Raw genomic sequence first — 18,072 nt, 5'->3', positions numbered from 1 at the left:
CTGTCCACGAGCCAGCCATAATTAATTGGTGTCCAAAAAGCATGTTGAAGTGATACACAAACATCTTTATAGGTCGGGGTGGAGCTAACTTTAGCCCGGGTCGTAAAAGAGAGTCTTTGCCGCATCTCAAGGCATATAGGGTCATGTCAATGGAGTTTGAAATTACATTGAAGTATTTGGGGATTTTTATGGTTCAAACTATTCATATCGGCTATTCTAAACATTTTTAACAGCGAGGGTGTGCCGTATCCGCATCCACATATGTTTTCTTTCTTTTGTCCCAGATGTCGCAGCCGATAAGGGTCAACGTCTGCTTGCTGGTGCTGCCAGCCATGTCGCTGCTGCTCTTCTCTCCCGTCGGTCGCAGTGACGAGAACGTCACCCTCAGCCCGGGCTGTCACTTGCACCGTGAGTCCCGAACCGTAGAGCCGGCGCGAAAAATACGTCATGCCGCGCGGTCGTACAATCTCAGATTTGACCTTTTCCATGTCAGTTATCGCTCAGCGGGCCATTTGTGCATTTCAGCTTTCAACGTGAGCATCCGCAGCGACCGGCGAGACACGTGTCGGGGAACCCACCTTGCGCACGCCTGCGTGGGCTACTGCGAGTCCAGCGCCTTCCCGTCCAGGTACTCGGTGCTGGTGGCCTCGAACTTCACGCACAACATCACGTCGGCGGCGCGATGCTGCACCATCGCCAAGGAGGCAAAGGTGAGGAGGGAGGGGGAGGGGGGGCAGCAAGGGGCGGGTTCTCGGTCATCGGGCTCCATCCGCTCAACAACACCACCTCTGGTCGGCCAGGTCAAAGTACGGCTGGAGTGTCCTGGGGGCCGTCACCATGATGAGTTGGAGATCCTGACGGCCAAGGCGTGTCGCTGCGACATGTGCCGCACGTCCCGCTACTGACCGAAAAGCTGGACCGGAGCTCACATTACAGTTGACTGCTGCACGACAGAAATGACATATCAAATCATTATGACAAGAGCAAATCATGTTGAAAAAAAAAAACAATTCCACGTTTTACAATAAACACTAACCAGAAACAAAAAGACAAAAGAATGTAAAAGCACCAAATATTTATTTGTTTGATTGTCATGATTTTTTGGGGGGTAAATTATATCTATTGTTGGAACCAAAGAGTGCTTGGAATGACTTTAAAGGAAAGATAGAAATATTGAATATTTTTTACACTGTGTGAATTAAAAATAAAGCCTTTGAAATTATGGACGTTGGTATTTGTTTTTTCTTTTATTCCAATGATGCACAACTAGCAAAGCCAGTCATTCGGTGATCATGTGACCACACACACACACACACACACCCACACACACACACACACACACACACACACACACCAGAGATGTGTTCCTCGAGCCGGTCCTTGGTCCTCGGCCTTGGCCTCAGAGTCAAGTCCTTGGTCCCGGGAGTCAAGTCCTTGGCCTTGGCCTTGGCCTCAGATAGTCGGTCCTTGGACACAATGAGGGATTAGAGCCTCGAAACACTTGTATAAGGACCGCAAAAATTTCAAATGAATCTAATAAATTCCATCCAAGGAAACCCATATTGATGGTTTAACTCTGGCACTTTAAGAGGGGCAGATCTGCCACTGACAGGTAACAGTTAGCGCAACGTATAAAGAGCGGCATCACAGTTAGTTTCAATCACGGTTTGTTGCGTTCGCGATCGGCAGTTTAAATAGCGTGTAAAGCCTTTCTGTAACAGTGGTGTCTTTTATTTAGTTATTTTTGCACAGTCGTCACGTTTGTGCGGTCGCACTAGAATGTTTGTTTGAACCAAGTAATTTGCGTGACAGCTGGAGTCAATAATGTCGGCAGTTCACTTCCGGGTTTGGCCATTGGGATTTGGAGTCCTTTTGCTCGATTCCAGTTATGTTTGCTGAATGCTTTCTCATGTTTGGAATAATGAATATTGATAATACATAGTTGAAAATCATGGTTGATTTAATTATTTTTTATGATTATTGTGAATTTGAAGGTATTAAATTAATTAATGTAGTATTAGTGGGAGTGGTAATAATAGTAGTACTCAGAGAATGTTTAGAGATCAGCCATCTCGTGACCTCTGCGTCCCGCGTCCTAGACGCATAATTTTCCCGCAGGACGCACAGTTCCAAACAATGTGCCAGTGTTGTGTCCAAGGACCGGCAACCTGAGGCCAAGGCCAAGGCCAAGGACTTGACTCCGAGGCCAAGGACTTGGAAAATTTTCCGAGGCCAAGGCCAAGGACCAAGGACTTGCCTCCAAGGCCAGGGACCAAGGACTGATTTTGAAGCTGAGGCCTAGCCGAGGACATGTATAAAACAATGCTATCATACCACTTGGCAGGTCTTCATGATTTGCAACACCCCTCCATCATAACCCCTTGCACTCCCTAACGCTTGAATGAAGTGTTTTTATTCAAAGAGTAGAACAGTCAGGGCACGTGTTATTTATACTGAGAAAAACAAAAAAGCATATGATATACGTTTATGAATTAATGTTTTAGTGCAGTAGTTTCTTAATGTGAAGTAAATCAACACTCAACAGGCATGACATGGCACGGAAGACAAGTTGAGAAATAACTTTGCATAGAAGTCAATCACTGAGTGCAGAAAAAGCGGTAATCTCTGCAGTGATAATTTTACAGTTTACCGGCAGCGAGTCCCAGGGACTCGCTGATCAGAAAAGTATGAGTCCCATTATTCATTGAGAGAGTCCCAAATTTCGAATTCTGAAATGGTCTACTTATTCAATTGCATATGATAATAACACAAACAACAACATATACATACAATTATAAACAAATGTTGCAAAAATTTAAATAATTCAGGAGCAGGCCTGAGGATTTCGGCTCTTTGAAGTGAACGATGAGTCGTTTTTAGACAAAAAAAACGACCATGAATAGGAAGGTGTTTTGAGCCGAAAAAAACGACCATGAATAGTAAGGCATTTTTAGCCCCAAAAAAACCACCATGTATAGTAAGCCATTTTTAGCCCAAAAAAAACGACCATGTATAGTAAGGCATTTTTGGCCGAAAAAAACGACCATGTATAGTAAGGCGTTTTTAGCCCAAAAAAACGACCATGTATAGTAAGGCATTTTTGGCAGAAAAAAAAAACGACCATCATGGTCCTTTTTTTCGTCTAAAAACGCCTTACTATTCATGGTCGTTTTTTCGTCTCAAAACGCCTTACTATATATACATGGTCGTTTTTTTGGGTTAAAACGCCTTACTATCCATGGTCGGTTTTTTTTCGGCAAAAAACGCCTTACTAAACATGGTCGTTTTTTTTCGGCTAAAAACGCCTTTCTATACATGGTCGTTTTTTTCAGGTTAAAACGCCTTACTATACTTGGGGTTTTTTTCGTTGAAAAACGCCTTACTATACATGATCGTTTTTTGGGGTTCAAACGCCTTACTATCCATGGTCGTTTTTTTTCCGGCTAAAAACGCCTTACTAAACATGGTCGTATTTTTTCGGCTAAAAACGCCTTACTAAACATGGTCGTTTTTTTTCGGCTAAAAACGCCTTACTATACATGGTCGTTTTTTTTCGGGTTAAAACGCCTTGCTATACATGGTCATTTTTTTCGGATATAAAAACAGCTTACTATATATGGTCATTTTTTTCGGCTAAAAGCACCTTACGATACGTGGTCCTTTTTTTTCGGCTAAAAACGCCTTACGATACATGGTCGTTTTCTTTCGGCCAAAAATGCCTTACTGTACATGGTCCTTTTTTGGGGGCTAAAAATGCCTTACTATACATGGTCGTTTTTTTCGGCTCAAAACACCTTCCTATTCATGGTCGTTTTTTATCGGCTAAAAACGCCGTGCTATACATGGTCGTTTTTTTCCGCTAAAAGCGCCTTACTATACATGGTCGTTTTTTTTTCTGCCAAAAATGCCTTACTATACATGGTCGTTTTTTTTCGGCCAAAAATGCCTTACTATACATGGTCGTTTTTTTTGGGCTAAAAATGGCTTACTATACATGGTGGTTTTTTTGGGGCTAAAAATGCCTTACTATTCATGGTCGTTTTTTTCGGCTCAAAACACCTTCCTATTCATGGTCGTTTTTTTTGTCTAAAAACGACTCATCGTTCACTTCAAAGAGCCGAAATCCTCAGGCCTGCTCCTGAATTATTTAAATTTTTGCAACATTTGTTTATAATTGTATGTATATGTTGTTGTTTGTGTTATTATCATATGCAATTGAATAAGTAGACCATTTCAGAATTCGAAATTTGGGACTCTCTCAATGAATAATGGGACTCATACTTTTCTGATCAGCGAGTCCCTGGGACTCGCTGCCGGTAAACTGTAAAATTATCACTGCAGAGATTACCGCTTTTTCTGCACTCAGTGATTGACTTCTATGCAAAGTTATTTCTCAACTTGTCTTCCGTGCCATGTCATGCCTGTTGAGTGTTGATTTACTTCACATTAAGAAACTACTGCACTAAAACATTAATTCATAAACGTATATCATATGCTTTTTTGTTTTTCTCAGTATAAATAACACGTGCCCTGACTGTTCTACTCTTTGAATAAAAACACTTCATTCAAGCGTTAGGGAGTGCAAGGGGTTATGATGGAGGGGTGTTGCAAATCATGAAGACCTGCCAAGTGGTATGATAGCATTGTTTTATACATGTCCTCGGCTAGGCCTCAGCTTCAAAATCAGTCCTTGGTCCCTGGCCTTGGAGGCAAGTCCTTGGTCCTTGGCCTTGGCCTCGGAAAATTTCTCAAGTCCTTGGCCTTGGCCTTGGCCTCGGAGTCAAGTCCTTGGCCTTGGCCTCAGGTTGCCGGTTCTTGGACACAACACTGACACACACACACACAAGGCAAGGTTGTTACAAACTTAGCATTTTCCCATTATGAAGAAAAAAGAATATAAATCATGCTCTAGCCCGTGGCATTCTGGGAAAAATGTAACTCAAGCACTGCAGATATAATAAAACCATAAAATTAACAATCTATGAACAATCTTTCGTTATTTAATTTTTGAATACAGTCCAACTGCTAAAAAAATAGGATTGTTTTTTTTCGTTTTATTTTGTTTATTTTTTTCTTGCGCATGCGCAAGTCAATACCCCCGTGGCATTCTGGGAAAAATGTACGTTTGTGTTGTTTAGCCAGGTAAGTTCGAATGCCCCTCACCGAGTACGTACGAACCTTTATTTTGAATACGTTTGAAGTATTCACCAGTCAAAATCTTTTTACTCCGCATTGGCAGCTCCAAGCGTCCGTACCGTTCCGTCTCTCTTGGCAGCAATTTACATCACGGAACATCTTTTTCACTCATTCAAACGATGGCAGCGGAGAAGAAGGCCATAAATCACACGCCGAGATTTCTTTTGTATGATTTTTAATGAGCATCACACACAAGTTGATGACATGGTGGACATGAGCCGCCTCCCTCTCCCGATCAGAAGCTCTCACACTCGCTGTCCAGGGTGGTGCACACGGCGCAGTGACACTGCACGGCCACCGGGTAGTGATAGAGAGGCGAGATGCCAGGCTGGCAGCCGGGCAGTCGCGCACTCGCGTAACTGGTCACCGCGTACGTGCACACGCGGTGGTGCCGGTGGATGTAGGGGGGATCCAGCACTGGCCTCTGCACAAACGTTAGGGGGACAGAAACAGGAAATTACATTTTCATTGATGAAACACCTGCTTTGAACTTTGCCTTTCAGCACCATGTTAGAGAAGAGCAAGTTAAAACAACCACGTGGCTTTCTTTCAGGTAAATCCGTGTAGCTTGATGGTAACTCATAATAGGAAACGCCACAGAGGAGCTAACAAGTAGCATCTGTGTCCCAGCGTTAAAAAGTGGGAAATCTTGTTTCAATTATTCTTTGGCTGTTTGTTGCGATGTTGAGCAGTGTTTTCTTTTTTTACCTCCCAGGTGTGACAGCGCCCCCAGCAGGCCTCCGTGGTGACCCGCAGCCCCTTGCAGCCCGGCTTCTGGGCCACAAAGGTGAACTCTCGCACTGCGCATCCGCGGAAGCTGTGCAGCGCCGTCGTCTCGGCGACGCGCATCACAGCCGCGCGCTGGCTCAGGAGAAGCAGCAGCAACAGCAGCAGCGGCAGCAGGAGCGATGGAGGAAGGTCGCGCATGCTGACAAGCAAACGCACACTTGTTACACTGGAGCAACGCTGCTCTCTGGTGGTCATTTGAGGAAGTGCCGCAACAAGGTACTGCAGTCATTCAATCTTTCAAAACCGTTTCAGTCACTACGAGGGGGGGAAAAAAGTAAAGTGAAATCGTCTTAACTCATTCACTCCCAAAGACGTTTTTAAACGTCTTTTCAGACTTGGTCCAGAATTGGCTGGTACTGAATGAGTTAACTGAGAAATGATGACAGGTTTTTTTTTTATTAAAGCAAGACCACGATGGTAAAACTTAGCATAGTTTCTCTAAACAGACAGTACAACTCGTAAATGTTTGACTTCGAAGAAGAAGAAAAAGCTCTCACTCACCTTTGGTGTCTCACCTTCTGCCGAGATCGGAGCGTGTGTGGCTCCGTTCGTGCGACGAGCAACTGAAATGGAAGCTGGAAGGTTTGTCCTCCCCCCCGCCCCCCTCCCTTTTTTCTGTGCGAGAAAGTCATTAGGGCGGACGGACACTCTGACATCATCGTAATTACAATTAAAATATCACGCGAGAGACCCCGAGGCAGCAATAATGGAGACTCCCTCCCTGGAAAATACAGTTAGTCGTCTACATGCTATTTTCTTAACCTCGGCGCGTGTCACATCTCTGCACCCGTGGCCACTAGATTAGGTACACCTGCACAATCTGACGACGACCCCCAGCGAGTGGACGGACAACGCGGTGACGTCATTCTGAGTAACTCCCAACATTGAATGGCATTTACTGTTTCATCGGCAAAACTCTGGCCGATTATGATTATTTTGAAAAAGACAAAACATCAGCCGATGTTAATCACCCTGGCTCGATTAAACATGTTGCCGTTTGGATTTTATTTCAATCATAATAATAATCAAAAAGAATAAACCAGACATTGTTCATAAAGACAAGACACACACACACAGCTCGAATTGTTTTGTCAAAGTGAAGTGTAATGGCAGGTTACTTACTGTAAGCGTTCTACATCCAACTTCACCCCTTCCCACACACAAAACAACTTTTTTTTCCCAGCTGTTTCTTCTTGGAGACAAAAAAAGAAAAAAAAACAAACGGAGTGAAACTGCTACGTGTAATGCATTCAAAACGCCATCCAGTCAGACGTCTATGGAAAAATAATAATAATTACAAAAATAAAATTTGGTAACACAATTACATATTTCGGGTTGATGAAAAGAGACAATCAGCAGCATCAATCATGTACACCCTGCTTTCTTGCTGGGGTTTTTTTTTTGTTGTTTTTTTTTTGCACTGTGTCTAAATTAAAATATTGTATCAAGGCTTTAGCTGACAGGTAAATTGTTAAAACAAAACAAAAAAAAAGACAATCAATTTGATTCACTATACATTCAAATGTAAACCCTGTCTCTCTCTCTCTCTCTCTCTCTCACACACACAAACAAACAAATGACCGTGCGTTTCCTCACTGAGTCCAGAATAAATACATCGTTCGGTCCAGCAAAATGATTCACATGTAATTGATTGACAGGCAAAAGTACCTTTAAGACAACGTGAACAACGGCCAACAAAAGGTGGAATGAAAGTATTGCTAAAGTAAGATGGACGAAAGCACACCGAAGGTGCAGTTGCTCAAGCCGGAGGTCGACTTGTTTGGAATGAACCCAAGAAAAAAAAAAAAACGGATCCCTTCACACCCTATTTCAAGTGTCGCGGTGAGCACCCGCCGCCGAAGAAAAAGAAGAAAAGAGCCTCCGGCATCCAGCCGTTCTCCCCCCGAGGTGTTTAAAGGGCAACCGTGTGGAATTTCTGCGCGTCCTCGCCGTGTTATCTGCTACACTAGTGTTTCTTTCATCACGCACTACGGACACGTTATTTAGATAGAATGCTATAAATATAGAAAACATCGTCATTGTCAGTAGTACGAGTGAGAATGAGGATGTTTCTGTCTACGGTGCCGTCAAAAAGGGGGCAAATTCTTTTTCATGGCACTGTATAGGGTAGATTAGTAGTCGAGTAACAAGTAAGAAGAAGGAACTTTGTCATCTCTTGTAGATGCACTTTTAATCCGAGCGTGTGGACATTTATTTCTTTTTTTTTGCAGACGTGACACACGTTTGATTGAACCGACTTGAACGTTCAAGTGTCGTGTGGAGAGAGAGACGAGCCCGGAAATTGTCTGCCTGCGTGTTTTTGGATCCATTTTCTGATTTACCGAGTGGGGAAAAAGAGCCAGTCCTGACGCGCGTCTCAGCCCCCCCCCGACTCCCCACCACTCCTCCTAAAAAAACGAAGGTACAATCTTGACCGTGGAGTGCGTACGCTTTGAAAAAATAAAATCAAACCAAAAAGAAGCTACCACCTCCATGACACGAAACAACAAAATATCGATTGGTTTGTGTACCTCTATTGGTGTGAGCCCTCACGACTTTTGTTACGTACGCCCGCCTAGGTGGCGCTCTCCCCGGCCGCGGGGCTCTGGTCCCCTTTCTCGTAACTTTTGCGGTCCGCCTGTTCCTCCAGGTGCCGCCAGAGCTCGGCGTGCTCCCTCTGCCGCCTCACGTCCCTGAAGAGAGCAACACAGATGAGGACAAGGACCGCCGAGCGCACGCGGGCCCGGACCCGTAAGGCGCTTCGGCTCACTTCTGTTTCTCCGCCTTGTAGGACGTCGCGAGCTGTTCGAACAGCTCGCCGTTCATTTTCATGAAGGTCTCGAGGATGTCGAAGACGAGAGCCACGATGGGTCTAGGGGGAGACCTTTGCATGGTCAGTGTAGTTAGGGGGAGCCCCGACTTCGAGCCAAACATAAGCATCCATGTGTGCGCCACCTACTGGTTCCATTGCTCCTTGGAGAACGTGTAGAGGTTGGCAAACACCAGCGGCAGGATCACTTGGCAGTTCTCCTCGATCAGGCTCAGGATGTATTCGTTGTTCCAAAAATAACAAGCTCGCTCCACCACCTGATGCACACATGGGAATGCTTTACGTTCATTTTGGCGTGGCCAAAGCTCATGCTAGCAATCAACGCAAAAGCCGATTGACATAAACAGAAAACATTCGCATCCCATTCCCAAATCGCCCTCCATCCATCCATTTTCCCATCCGCTTTATCCTCACAAGGGTGGCGGCGGGTGCTAGAGCCTATGCCAGCCGTCTTCGGGCAGTAGGCGGGGGACACCCTGAACCGGTTGCCAGGGACGAACAACCATCCGCGCTCACACTCACACCGAGGGACAATTTGGAGTTTTGAATCAGCCTGCTGCACATGTTTTTGGAATGTGAGAGGAAACCGGAGTACCTGGAGAAAACCCACGCAGGCACTATACAACACAAGGTGTCCTTTATCATCAGAGCGAACAATAGGAACACTTCAGCCCATTTATCAGTAATATAGTGAAAATGAGTGGGATGAATATTGACTTTGCAAGTGAATTTACAACGTGTGACCCTAAAGCTTCTACTTGCACCTCTAACATTTCAGGTTAGGGGTCGCTGTCTGGTCCAAAATACTGACATTCACACAACATGGAGGATTTTCAGAAAAGACAGTCTCATGCCACCATATAGTGGCCATAAAAAAATAATTACACTTTGTGAAGTCATGAAAAGCCCACATATATTTTAACACAAATTCCACACCATCCCACGGTAACTTTGCAACAATCGTCGTGACGTTCGGTGACTCTTATCGTGTCAACGACATGCCTATGCTTTTTGGCTAATGCTAGCCGGCTAATGTGGCTAACTGCAGGATGTAAGTGCAGAATGTGCATTTGCAACAGGGTGGCCTGGTGGTCAACCGGTTACCGTGTTGGCCTCACAGTGCAGAGGAACAGGGTTCGATTCGAGCGCTGGCCTTCCTGTGTGGGGTTTGCATGTTCTCCCCGTGCCTGCGTGGGTCTTCTCTGGGTATTCCAGTTCTCTCCCACATTCCAAAAACATGCAGATTAATGGAACACTCCAAATTGTCCCGAGTGCAGATGGTTGTTTGTCTATGTGTGCCCCGCGATTGGCTGGCAACCACTTTCGGGTGTACACCGCCTACTGGGACGGGGGGGGGGGGGGGGGTCGGCTCCAGCACCCATGTGAGGATAAGCGGATCAGAAAATGGATGGGTGGATACATTTGCAACATAAGACATTAAATGTGTTTGAATGTAAGTATGCCTTTTTATGCAACCTCCAGGTACAGGTAAACGTTGAGAAAATAGGAAGAAAAAAAAATCAAAATTTTTATCAACCCTTTTATAATGCGGGGGGGGGGGGTGATTTTTTTATTTTTTGGGGGGGTAAAAAAATTGCATATTGTTCATGGGAAATTATGGCACGTCCCCAATTCAAGCACAGCAGCACAATGCCCCTAGTTATATTCAAATTTGAGTTTTGATAGTTGAATCAATACAAAGTTTGGAAATTAACGAGTAATTGTGCTTATGAGGCGTGATTTCAATCAGTCAGTCAAAATAATCGGGATTATTACTTTTCCGGAATGGCCCAGCCCTAGCGATAGTAGTTGTAGTCGTGAACCACATAAGTGTGTGTTTCTAGAGTTGAGGCGGTGGAGCTGTTCACCTGGAAGTGAGGACTGGCGACGCAGGCGGCGATCTTCTTGAAGAGCGGCTCCTGGACTCGGACGAACTGGGACGGCTCGATGGCGTCCAGGATCTGCTCCATCTCGCCCAGGAACATCACCTCCTTCCGCGTGCACGTCTTGGGCCAGTATTTCAGCATCCCTCGGATGATCTGAGACAACGGGGGCGTATCGTGGATAGAAAAAGTCTACACACCCCTGTTCAAATTCCCGCTTTGCGGGATTGCCGAATGCAGATCAACGTCAATCCTTTGGAAACTTGTTCCACCATTAATTAATGTGACCTTTGGCCTGAACAACTCAGTTGAATTTTTTTTTTTAAAAAGTATTGTGTGCTGTTGCACAAGTGTACACACCCTCAGCTGTACATATCCTCTCATAACCTGGGGATGCGGCTGCGTTCGTAATGAACTCGCATGGAATAGGAGTCAGCACATACGAGGAGACGCCTGAGGGTTTTGTGCTAACACTAACTAGTCACTGCTCATGAAATGCTCGAAAGAAGAAAAAAAAAATGTCAGGAAAGCCGACGACAACATCTGGACTTTATTTGGGTTGAATCAGAATCATTCGAGCAAGAAGTGACATTAAATGGTGGGAAACATTTCAACCTGTCCTTTTTGTGTCCCAACAACGTGGCCTTTTGAACAGGGGTGTGTAAACCTTTTCCATCCATTGTATTCTTGGATGACCACAACGAGATCGAGTCGTCGACTCATTGGACCAGCAACGATGACTCTTGGAATTGACTCGTCCTAAGCTTCATTTTTAAAAGTGTAAAACATACTGTAAGTACAACTTACATGCTCAGCGCAAGTGGAGTCTTTCTCAATGAACTGCACAATACAGTAGGTCAGCTATAGAAAAAACACACACACACACACACACACGACAATAGCGAGCATTAGTCCCTTTGGCAAAATGTCGCCGAGATCTTTTACAGCTGTGAACGTGTGCGGCATGTGTGCGCATGTTTGGTCCTCGCCCCGGTTGCCGTCGCCACGGCGCTTGTGCGCGACAACATTAGACAAAAACAAGCAAAGCGTACGGATCGGCTTCCTCTGCTTTTCTTTTGATGAAGTTACGCAACGCCGTACAATTCAAAGGAGAAAGGAAAGAAGAAAAAAAAAAAGCGGCGCCAGGATTAGAATCACCGTGAGGATGGGTCAAGCTATTTCAAGTATTGTGCAAAGTCTTAGCCGGCATTAAGATCGCTTGGGGTAAACACGACGTTTTGGACTGCGTTGCCAAGACGGCCTTTTGTGGAACTGGGAGGTCGTGGTTAGGCGACGGATTACGGAGCCAGACGCACTTGCAAAAGGCGGCACTTTCAGGCGTCTGTTTGCACCCAGTGCAAGTTTCATGAAAGGAGAGAAAGAGAATTTCGATGTAAACACGGCAATGGCGGCTAAGAATCAAAAGCTCCGCTTAACACGGCCTCGTAGACTTATTTCAGCTCTGGAGAAGCGCCGTTTAGCCTGTCTTTTTGGATTTTGCGTGTTAAGAGGCGATTGGCTGACAAGCAGTTCAGGGTGTCCCCCGCCCACTGCCCGAAGACAGCTGGGATAGGCTCCAGCGCGCCCCGCCACCCTTGTGAGGAGAAGCGGTTCAGAAAAAGGACGGGTGGATGGAAGAGGCGACTCTGAACAATTTTTTTTCACAACTAACTGTAAAAGCATATCGGGGCAGAATCAAATGAAGGGTAGGTACGATTCAACAGGAAAGTAGAGGAAAAGGTTCGCAGGAACAAATTCTAGCCCTGGTAAGCACTTCTGCCAAATTCCAAGCCGCCGTGGGAACGCCGTAAACAAACTGAGCTGCTCTCTTCCTGAATGGGAGTGACACTGCCGCGCAGATTACACACTTCTCGCCTTGCAACAACATTGTCACCGCTATTATACCCAAAGCGCTTCTTATTGAGTCACTCGTATGATTAAAAGGCCCTGCGCTCATACAGTATCTTACTTTTGTTTGCATTGCCAGCAAAACTCCCCCCCGAGCTCGTCAGCTGGTCCACACAAGTTTGCTGTATGAATCAACAATGGGTGCATGCTGTGTGTGTGCGTGTGGGCAGGAGAACTGTGAGGAGAAACCTCAAATGAGGTGTCACTGACGAACCTGACAAACACACAGATGCATTTTAGTGTGTGACTCGACTCTGCTATCTAGTGGCCGCCGAGTGTTCTCGCCCAAAAGGCCAATTGGCGCAACAACAAACTATGATCCATCCAATAGCATGTGAAGGAAAGTCCACCGAGCAGCGAATGGGCTGCCTTGGACTCATCTGAACTGATTTGCAGCGTGACTGACCGGCGCGTGGAAGACGGACAGAGACTTTGCCGTGTGCAGGGGGATGAGAACCCGCACCAGGAACTGCTTGTGTTCGGCCTTCAGGGGCTGAGCGAAGCCGTTGATGATGCTGGCGGGGGGGGGACACAAAAGCGAAAATTAGCACCGGCTCGTCAGAATGAAAATTCGGTCAATGTTCATTTATCTCCCTTTGCGTTGCATGACGAGTGGAGCTCCGCCCCTTCGTGATGGCGTGACATCGTCTCATCCGTCTTTCCGACTGCGTGTCCTCCTTCATTCATCGTCGCCGGTGTGGGCGGGGCTATAAATACCTCTTGTGACTAGCAACATGACTGCCAGCATCTCTCCTCACGTGACTCATCCCTCTACATTGGTTTCCAACTTTTTTTTTTTTTTTTTGCGGGTACATGGACTTGACCTTGTTTGAGTAATTTCCCCCCAAAATCAAGCGCGGTGGAGCCTGGCGTTTAACTTTGTTCCTTAACTCAAATCATCTTTCCCACTGAAATGAATGGAAATGCTGTTAATACGTTCCATCCTCCCCAAAAAACAACCCCCCCAAAATTCATGACAAAAGCACTGTCTAACAATGTCACGCTTTTACTCTCACGACATAATTCAAAACAAATAGTTTTTGTCACACCTTCTCTTTCAGTTATGCCTCTCATTCTCATTCTGGTGTACCACCCGGGGGCAGCATAAGGCAGAGATACGGATAGACTGTGGCAGAGGCTCAGCTCCTCTCTCGGCTCTTTACTGCGGCAGTTATAGTTGTTCTTCGCCGAGGATAAAGAATACATGCCTGTGAGTATTTCTTTTATTGTCTATCTACATGTGTTGTGTGTGTTGAGATATCCGTTGCAGAGAGGGTGACGGTACCGCCACGTTGATGCAAACCCTTAAACCGTTTGCTGATGGGGTTTCTAATTGTATGTGAGCAATCGGGTAGCAGAGGGTAAAGAAGTGCTTTGTGCTCACCTGCCGAGGATCTCCAGCAGCTCTGCGACGCCATTAAATTGCTCACTCTCATAAATGAACCTGGGAAACAGATGATGCTTTATGGTTATTCTGATCATGGCCATTCTTTGGGAGCAGGGCTTCAAAATAGCCGGGGGGTGGGGGCAGTACCTGAGGAAGATGTGATTTATCTGCTTGCGGATGTAGGCTCGGAGGCCAAGTAGTTTTCCGTACATGCGGTGTAAAATCGTCTTGAGGTACTCCCTCTCCCTGGGGTCCTCGCTATCGAACAGTTCTAGGAGCTAAACACACAGCATGCGCTTCCACTGACTGTCGTTCTGGAACACTGACATGCGCAGGGAGGACAGGAGAGAGGGACTACCTGGAATACGAATTTCTGGTCCACGTAGCGCTTGGCCACGGGGGGCTTGAAATCGGGACTTTCCAAGAAGCGCAGGAAGAATTCATACACCAGCTAGGAAAGAGACGCAAAGTTTGATCACTTTTTTCTGACACGGTTTTTGACAAGATGACGTCTACCTGAAGATGTGGCCAGGAAGCCTCCTGCGGGGGGTCGTCCTCCTCCGGGTCGAACTCGGGATTCTCGCACGGCGGGAGACAGCGGAAGATATTCTCGGAGATCTGCGATGAAAGATGAAAGTAGACGCGAGAGGGTGGGAATATGAGCCGAGAGAGGGAGAAGAGCAGCGGCGGCGTTCTCCCGCCGTACCATCTTAATGGCCTCCGGGTACAGCGGCTCGATGAGGACTCCTTTGCTGGTGGCCACGTTCTCCACCAGCTCGTTGAGCGCCGCTCGCTTGATCTCCTTCCCGTTCAGGTCGGCCACGTAGTCCAGGAAGTCAAAGGTCACGCAGCACTGCTGCAGCTTCTTGCAGAAGAGGTCGTGGAATTCAGCGGCGGGGGTGTCTGCGGGCCAGTAAAGGAGAAAAAAATAAAAACAATAACACGGTTACAGACCTTTTCGCCGTGACATCACATGTAAAACAAGAGCAATTTGGAAAACGGATTTCAACCTTCTTCTAGCTCGCCGTACTTTGAGCATGCGTCGGTCGAAAAGATGTTATGTGAGCCAAAGTGTTTGCAGGAGAGAGATCGGACCATGGCCTTCATTTGCATCTCAACTGGTAAATTGATTACATCATCACCTCTTTGCATTCAATTAAAAAAAAAAAAAAGACTTCTCGGCAGCTGAACTTTATGTGGGGTTACTGAGAGACACTTTAACAGTGTGGCAGGTGTGCATTTAAGATGAGTTTTAATGTGATTGCTTGATTCTGAACACAGCCAGATCCTCAGTTACAATAGGGTGTGCACACTTGTGCAACCACACTCCCCATCCCGACAGAATTTCTTTGTGTCAGTTGTGTGCTATAGGCTTGAAATAATACATCTCAGTTTCATTTTTTTTGTACCTGCCATTAGAACAAGTTTTGACCTTTTATAGCCAGAGTACAGTGAGGCAAATCTACAAAAAAACCTCAGTCATGTGACTTGAGACAGCCTTTGTATTATTTTCTTTCTTTTTGCTTTTACCAAGAGACCTCAATTTTATGAGCCGTGCTTCACTTGTTGCTATTAATTAGGTGGTGGCTAGATGTGTTTAAATGGCGCAAGCCGTGTTCCACTTGCAGTACTGTGAGTGAGACTGAATTGTTACACTGGCCAAGCGAGTGTTTTCCAAACGTGATTGCGCATCCAGCCATTCATTATCGGTACCGCTTATCCTGTTGAATAAAATATTATGTAAAAGTAAAAGTTAATAAGGCCAGGATACATCATCTCAAAAGTGTTTCTACCAGTAATGAGAGCTATATTAGTCAATTGAACATTTTTTGAAGCGATGTCGGAAGGATTTGTGCTTCTTAGAACTGTTCATAATTCCCTTCATCTTAAACTGAAGAAAAATAACCCCCAAAACATGAAGGGTGGATGAAAATCAATTTAGTAACAATTCCTGATAGCACAAAACAGTCTGGGTTGTGCGAGAGAGAGCAAAAAAAAAAGAAAGTCTACTAGGACATCTGAACTTCGTTTCAGGTCATCATCAGAGGTCATTTAAATGCTGGCAGATGTGTGCTGACTCTCATTTAACATACACGTCTGACGTGATTAATTCGGAAAGCAGCCACGTCGTTATGAAAAGATCCCAATTTGGAATCTCAGAAATTTTGCAAGGAAATTGACCGGAAAACTTTTGGGGCAATTGACAATTGTTCTGTGCTTCTGGTGTTCTCGAGGAGGTGTGGACTGACTGACCTTTGAGAAGGGGCAGGGGCGTCAGCTCCACCACGGAGCTCTGGTAACGGAAGTTTGACGAGCTGGGGGACCTCCTTCGGCGCGCCCTGCGGATGGAGCGTCGCACGAATCCGTCCACCTTCTCCGCTGACGGCACCGAGAAGCTGCTGGTGGGTGAGGACGGGCTGGACGGGGGAAGCTTGGTGGTCTCCATGGTTGGAGGGGGCGGGGAGGGGGTATGGGGGGTGGGGGGGGTTCACCAAATGTGGGTGACTGGGGCCTCGGAATCACAGATGGGACAAGGTGATCTGAGGAAGGGAATGTTCTGGGACTTCTGGGGGACAATGATGTCAAAACACGCACGTTAATCAACGGCCGTCCTGCTGGTCCTGAGCCTGGTCGACATCCGAACACGCACACTCCTATTTGAAGAAAAAAAAAGAAGCCCAGGTTGAGTTTCAACCGTCAATCCGTGCCCACCTTGGTTCCTCGTAAAGCACCTCGCGGCTCCTCTCCTTTCCTCCGGGCCTACCTCGGATGCTGGTCCCGATGTTCGCCGTCCTCCAGACGCGCGTGCAGATCAGGGCGGGGGAACGAGCCTCACCTCGCCGCAAGACTCCGCTCCGTCTGGCTGGACGAAGAGAAGAAGCTCTCCAAGCGCTGGCAACCGAAGAGACACAATACAACTCCAAAATGCTCTTTGTGAGACAATAGCAACCTCTGGGGCGATGCGTTCTCCGTCCTCCGTGGGTCGTTATCCGTAACTGGCGAGAATCAGCGGCTCAGGTTCGACTGCTCATCACTAAGCCAGACGCTGCGAAGGACCACGCCGGAAATACACTATTTTTTCTTTCACAATAATAAACGCGGACGTGTCCAAAATCATTGGAAGCTGTTGAAACGAGAAGACTACAGCACTAATTTAGTCCACAGGCTTGTAGATTAATTGAGTCCGAACCAAAAGCGATCCGTTGTGACAGCTCACGACGCTTTTCGTTAGCGCTCTGAACCACGTTGAGGCTTTATTTTGAAACAACAGGACCAGACGACGCGCGCTCTCCACCTAAGTGTATTAGCTTGATGGATGAGGGAAGATGCTCCATCCAGACTGCGGATGACGCTAACGGATGGATGGATACTCGTGTCATTGTAAGATTAGGAGAATTTTGAATTTGAAAGACATATTATTTAAATAATATTTCTTTTTTTTAAAATTGTCACGAATTTGTTTTGGGGGCGGGGAGAATCTGCCTGCATTGTCAACTCTATTTTATTTATAGAGAGCACTTTAACAGCTGTTTAAAAAAAAGGCTACACATAAGATCAAACCTAAGGCAAACTGCAAGACATAATATAACAGTTGTAACAGTACTCAACTCAACTGTATTATAGAGACTTTTAAAACAACCACAGTGCGAACAAAGTGCTGTACTCAAAGTAAAAATCAGACATAAAAACAAAGACAGGAAAAACAAATTAATTAACATAAAAACAGTTTAAGACAATAAAACAATTCCGATTCTCATGCTGAGTCAAAAACCACAGAAAATGTTTTGTTTCTAATAATTCTATCCATCCATTTCTATGAATTCATTAATGATTGAAGGGCAAGCAAAACTGCCCAGGGAAATTGTAACATAGTTTCTAGTCCCAAGTAAGTGATCTATTCCTTGTTCTACAACTTTCTTTTGGGACTTCATATTTTAGCCACATAGTGAGCAAATTAATTTCTAGATGTGATTTGAGTGTAAAATGAGCAGCGGGAGGAGGGACAAATGTTTTGGGGTAATGAGATGATCACTCAACATCATCATTTCATGGAGACGTCTTCTGAAGATGTCGTTACG

The 18,072-nt window shown here is 45.8% G+C and overlaps 3 protein-coding genes across 6 annotated transcripts; 1 reads left to right on the top strand and 2 right to left on the bottom strand.

Moving 5' to 3' along the window:
• Positions 1-284: 284 nt before the first annotated feature.
• gpha2 (glycoprotein hormone subunit alpha 2) lies at positions 285-978 on the top strand. Its single transcript, XM_086106023.1, has 3 exons — positions 285-408; positions 526-710; positions 801-978. Exons 1-3 carry the CDS (start codon positions 285-287, stop codon positions 903-905), a joined length of 414 nt encoding a protein of 137 aa, XP_085962149.1. The 3' UTR covers positions 906-978.
• A 4,385-nt stretch (positions 979-5,363) lies between these two features.
• gphb5 (glycoprotein hormone subunit beta 5) lies at positions 5,364-6,828 on the bottom strand. Its single transcript, XM_086104936.1, has 3 exons — positions 6,487-6,828; positions 5,905-6,124; positions 5,364-5,620 (listed from the first exon to the last, which is right to left on the bottom strand). Exons 1-3 carry the CDS (start codon positions 6,642-6,644, stop codon positions 5,432-5,434), a joined length of 567 nt encoding a protein of 188 aa, XP_085961062.1. The 5' UTR covers positions 6,645-6,828; the 3' UTR covers positions 5,364-5,431.
• Positions 6,829-7,063: 235 nt separating this feature from the next.
• ppp2r5b (protein phosphatase 2, regulatory subunit B', beta) lies at positions 7,064-17,043 on the bottom strand. Of its 4 annotated transcripts, none has more exons than XM_086104933.1 (14): positions 16,944-17,043; positions 16,758-16,856; positions 16,247-16,647; positions 14,700-14,896; positions 14,510-14,611; positions 14,352-14,444; positions 14,141-14,271; positions 13,991-14,050; positions 13,013-13,121; positions 11,506-11,559; positions 10,684-10,854; positions 8,945-9,072; positions 8,756-8,869; positions 7,064-8,678 (listed from the first exon to the last, which is right to left on the bottom strand). In XM_086104933.1, exons 3-14 carry the CDS (start codon positions 16,437-16,439, stop codon positions 8,561-8,563), a joined length of 1,470 nt encoding a protein of 489 aa, XP_085961059.1. In that variant the 5' UTR covers positions 16,440-16,647; positions 16,758-16,856; positions 16,944-17,043; the 3' UTR covers positions 7,064-8,560. The 4 variants fall into 4 exon arrangements, with proteins under 4 accessions (XP_085961059.1, XP_085961058.1, XP_085961060.1 ...); XM_086104932.1 differs by having other exon boundaries at positions 7,064-7,177; positions 8,517-8,678; positions 16,758-17,017; XM_086104934.1 differs by having other exon boundaries at positions 16,758-16,852; positions 16,944-17,006.
• Between the last annotated feature and the right edge of the window lie 1,029 nt (positions 17,044-18,072).

This window comes from Hippocampus guttulatus, chromosome 2 (assembly GCF_054856545.1).
Source record: "Hippocampus guttulatus isolate MCC_2025c chromosome 2, RoL_Hgut_1.0, whole genome shotgun sequence".
In the NCBI taxonomy this organism is placed as follows: Eukaryota; Metazoa; Chordata; class Actinopteri; order Syngnathiformes; family Syngnathidae; genus Hippocampus; species Hippocampus guttulatus.
This window is presented reverse-complemented; position numbering and strand designations above follow the sequence as displayed.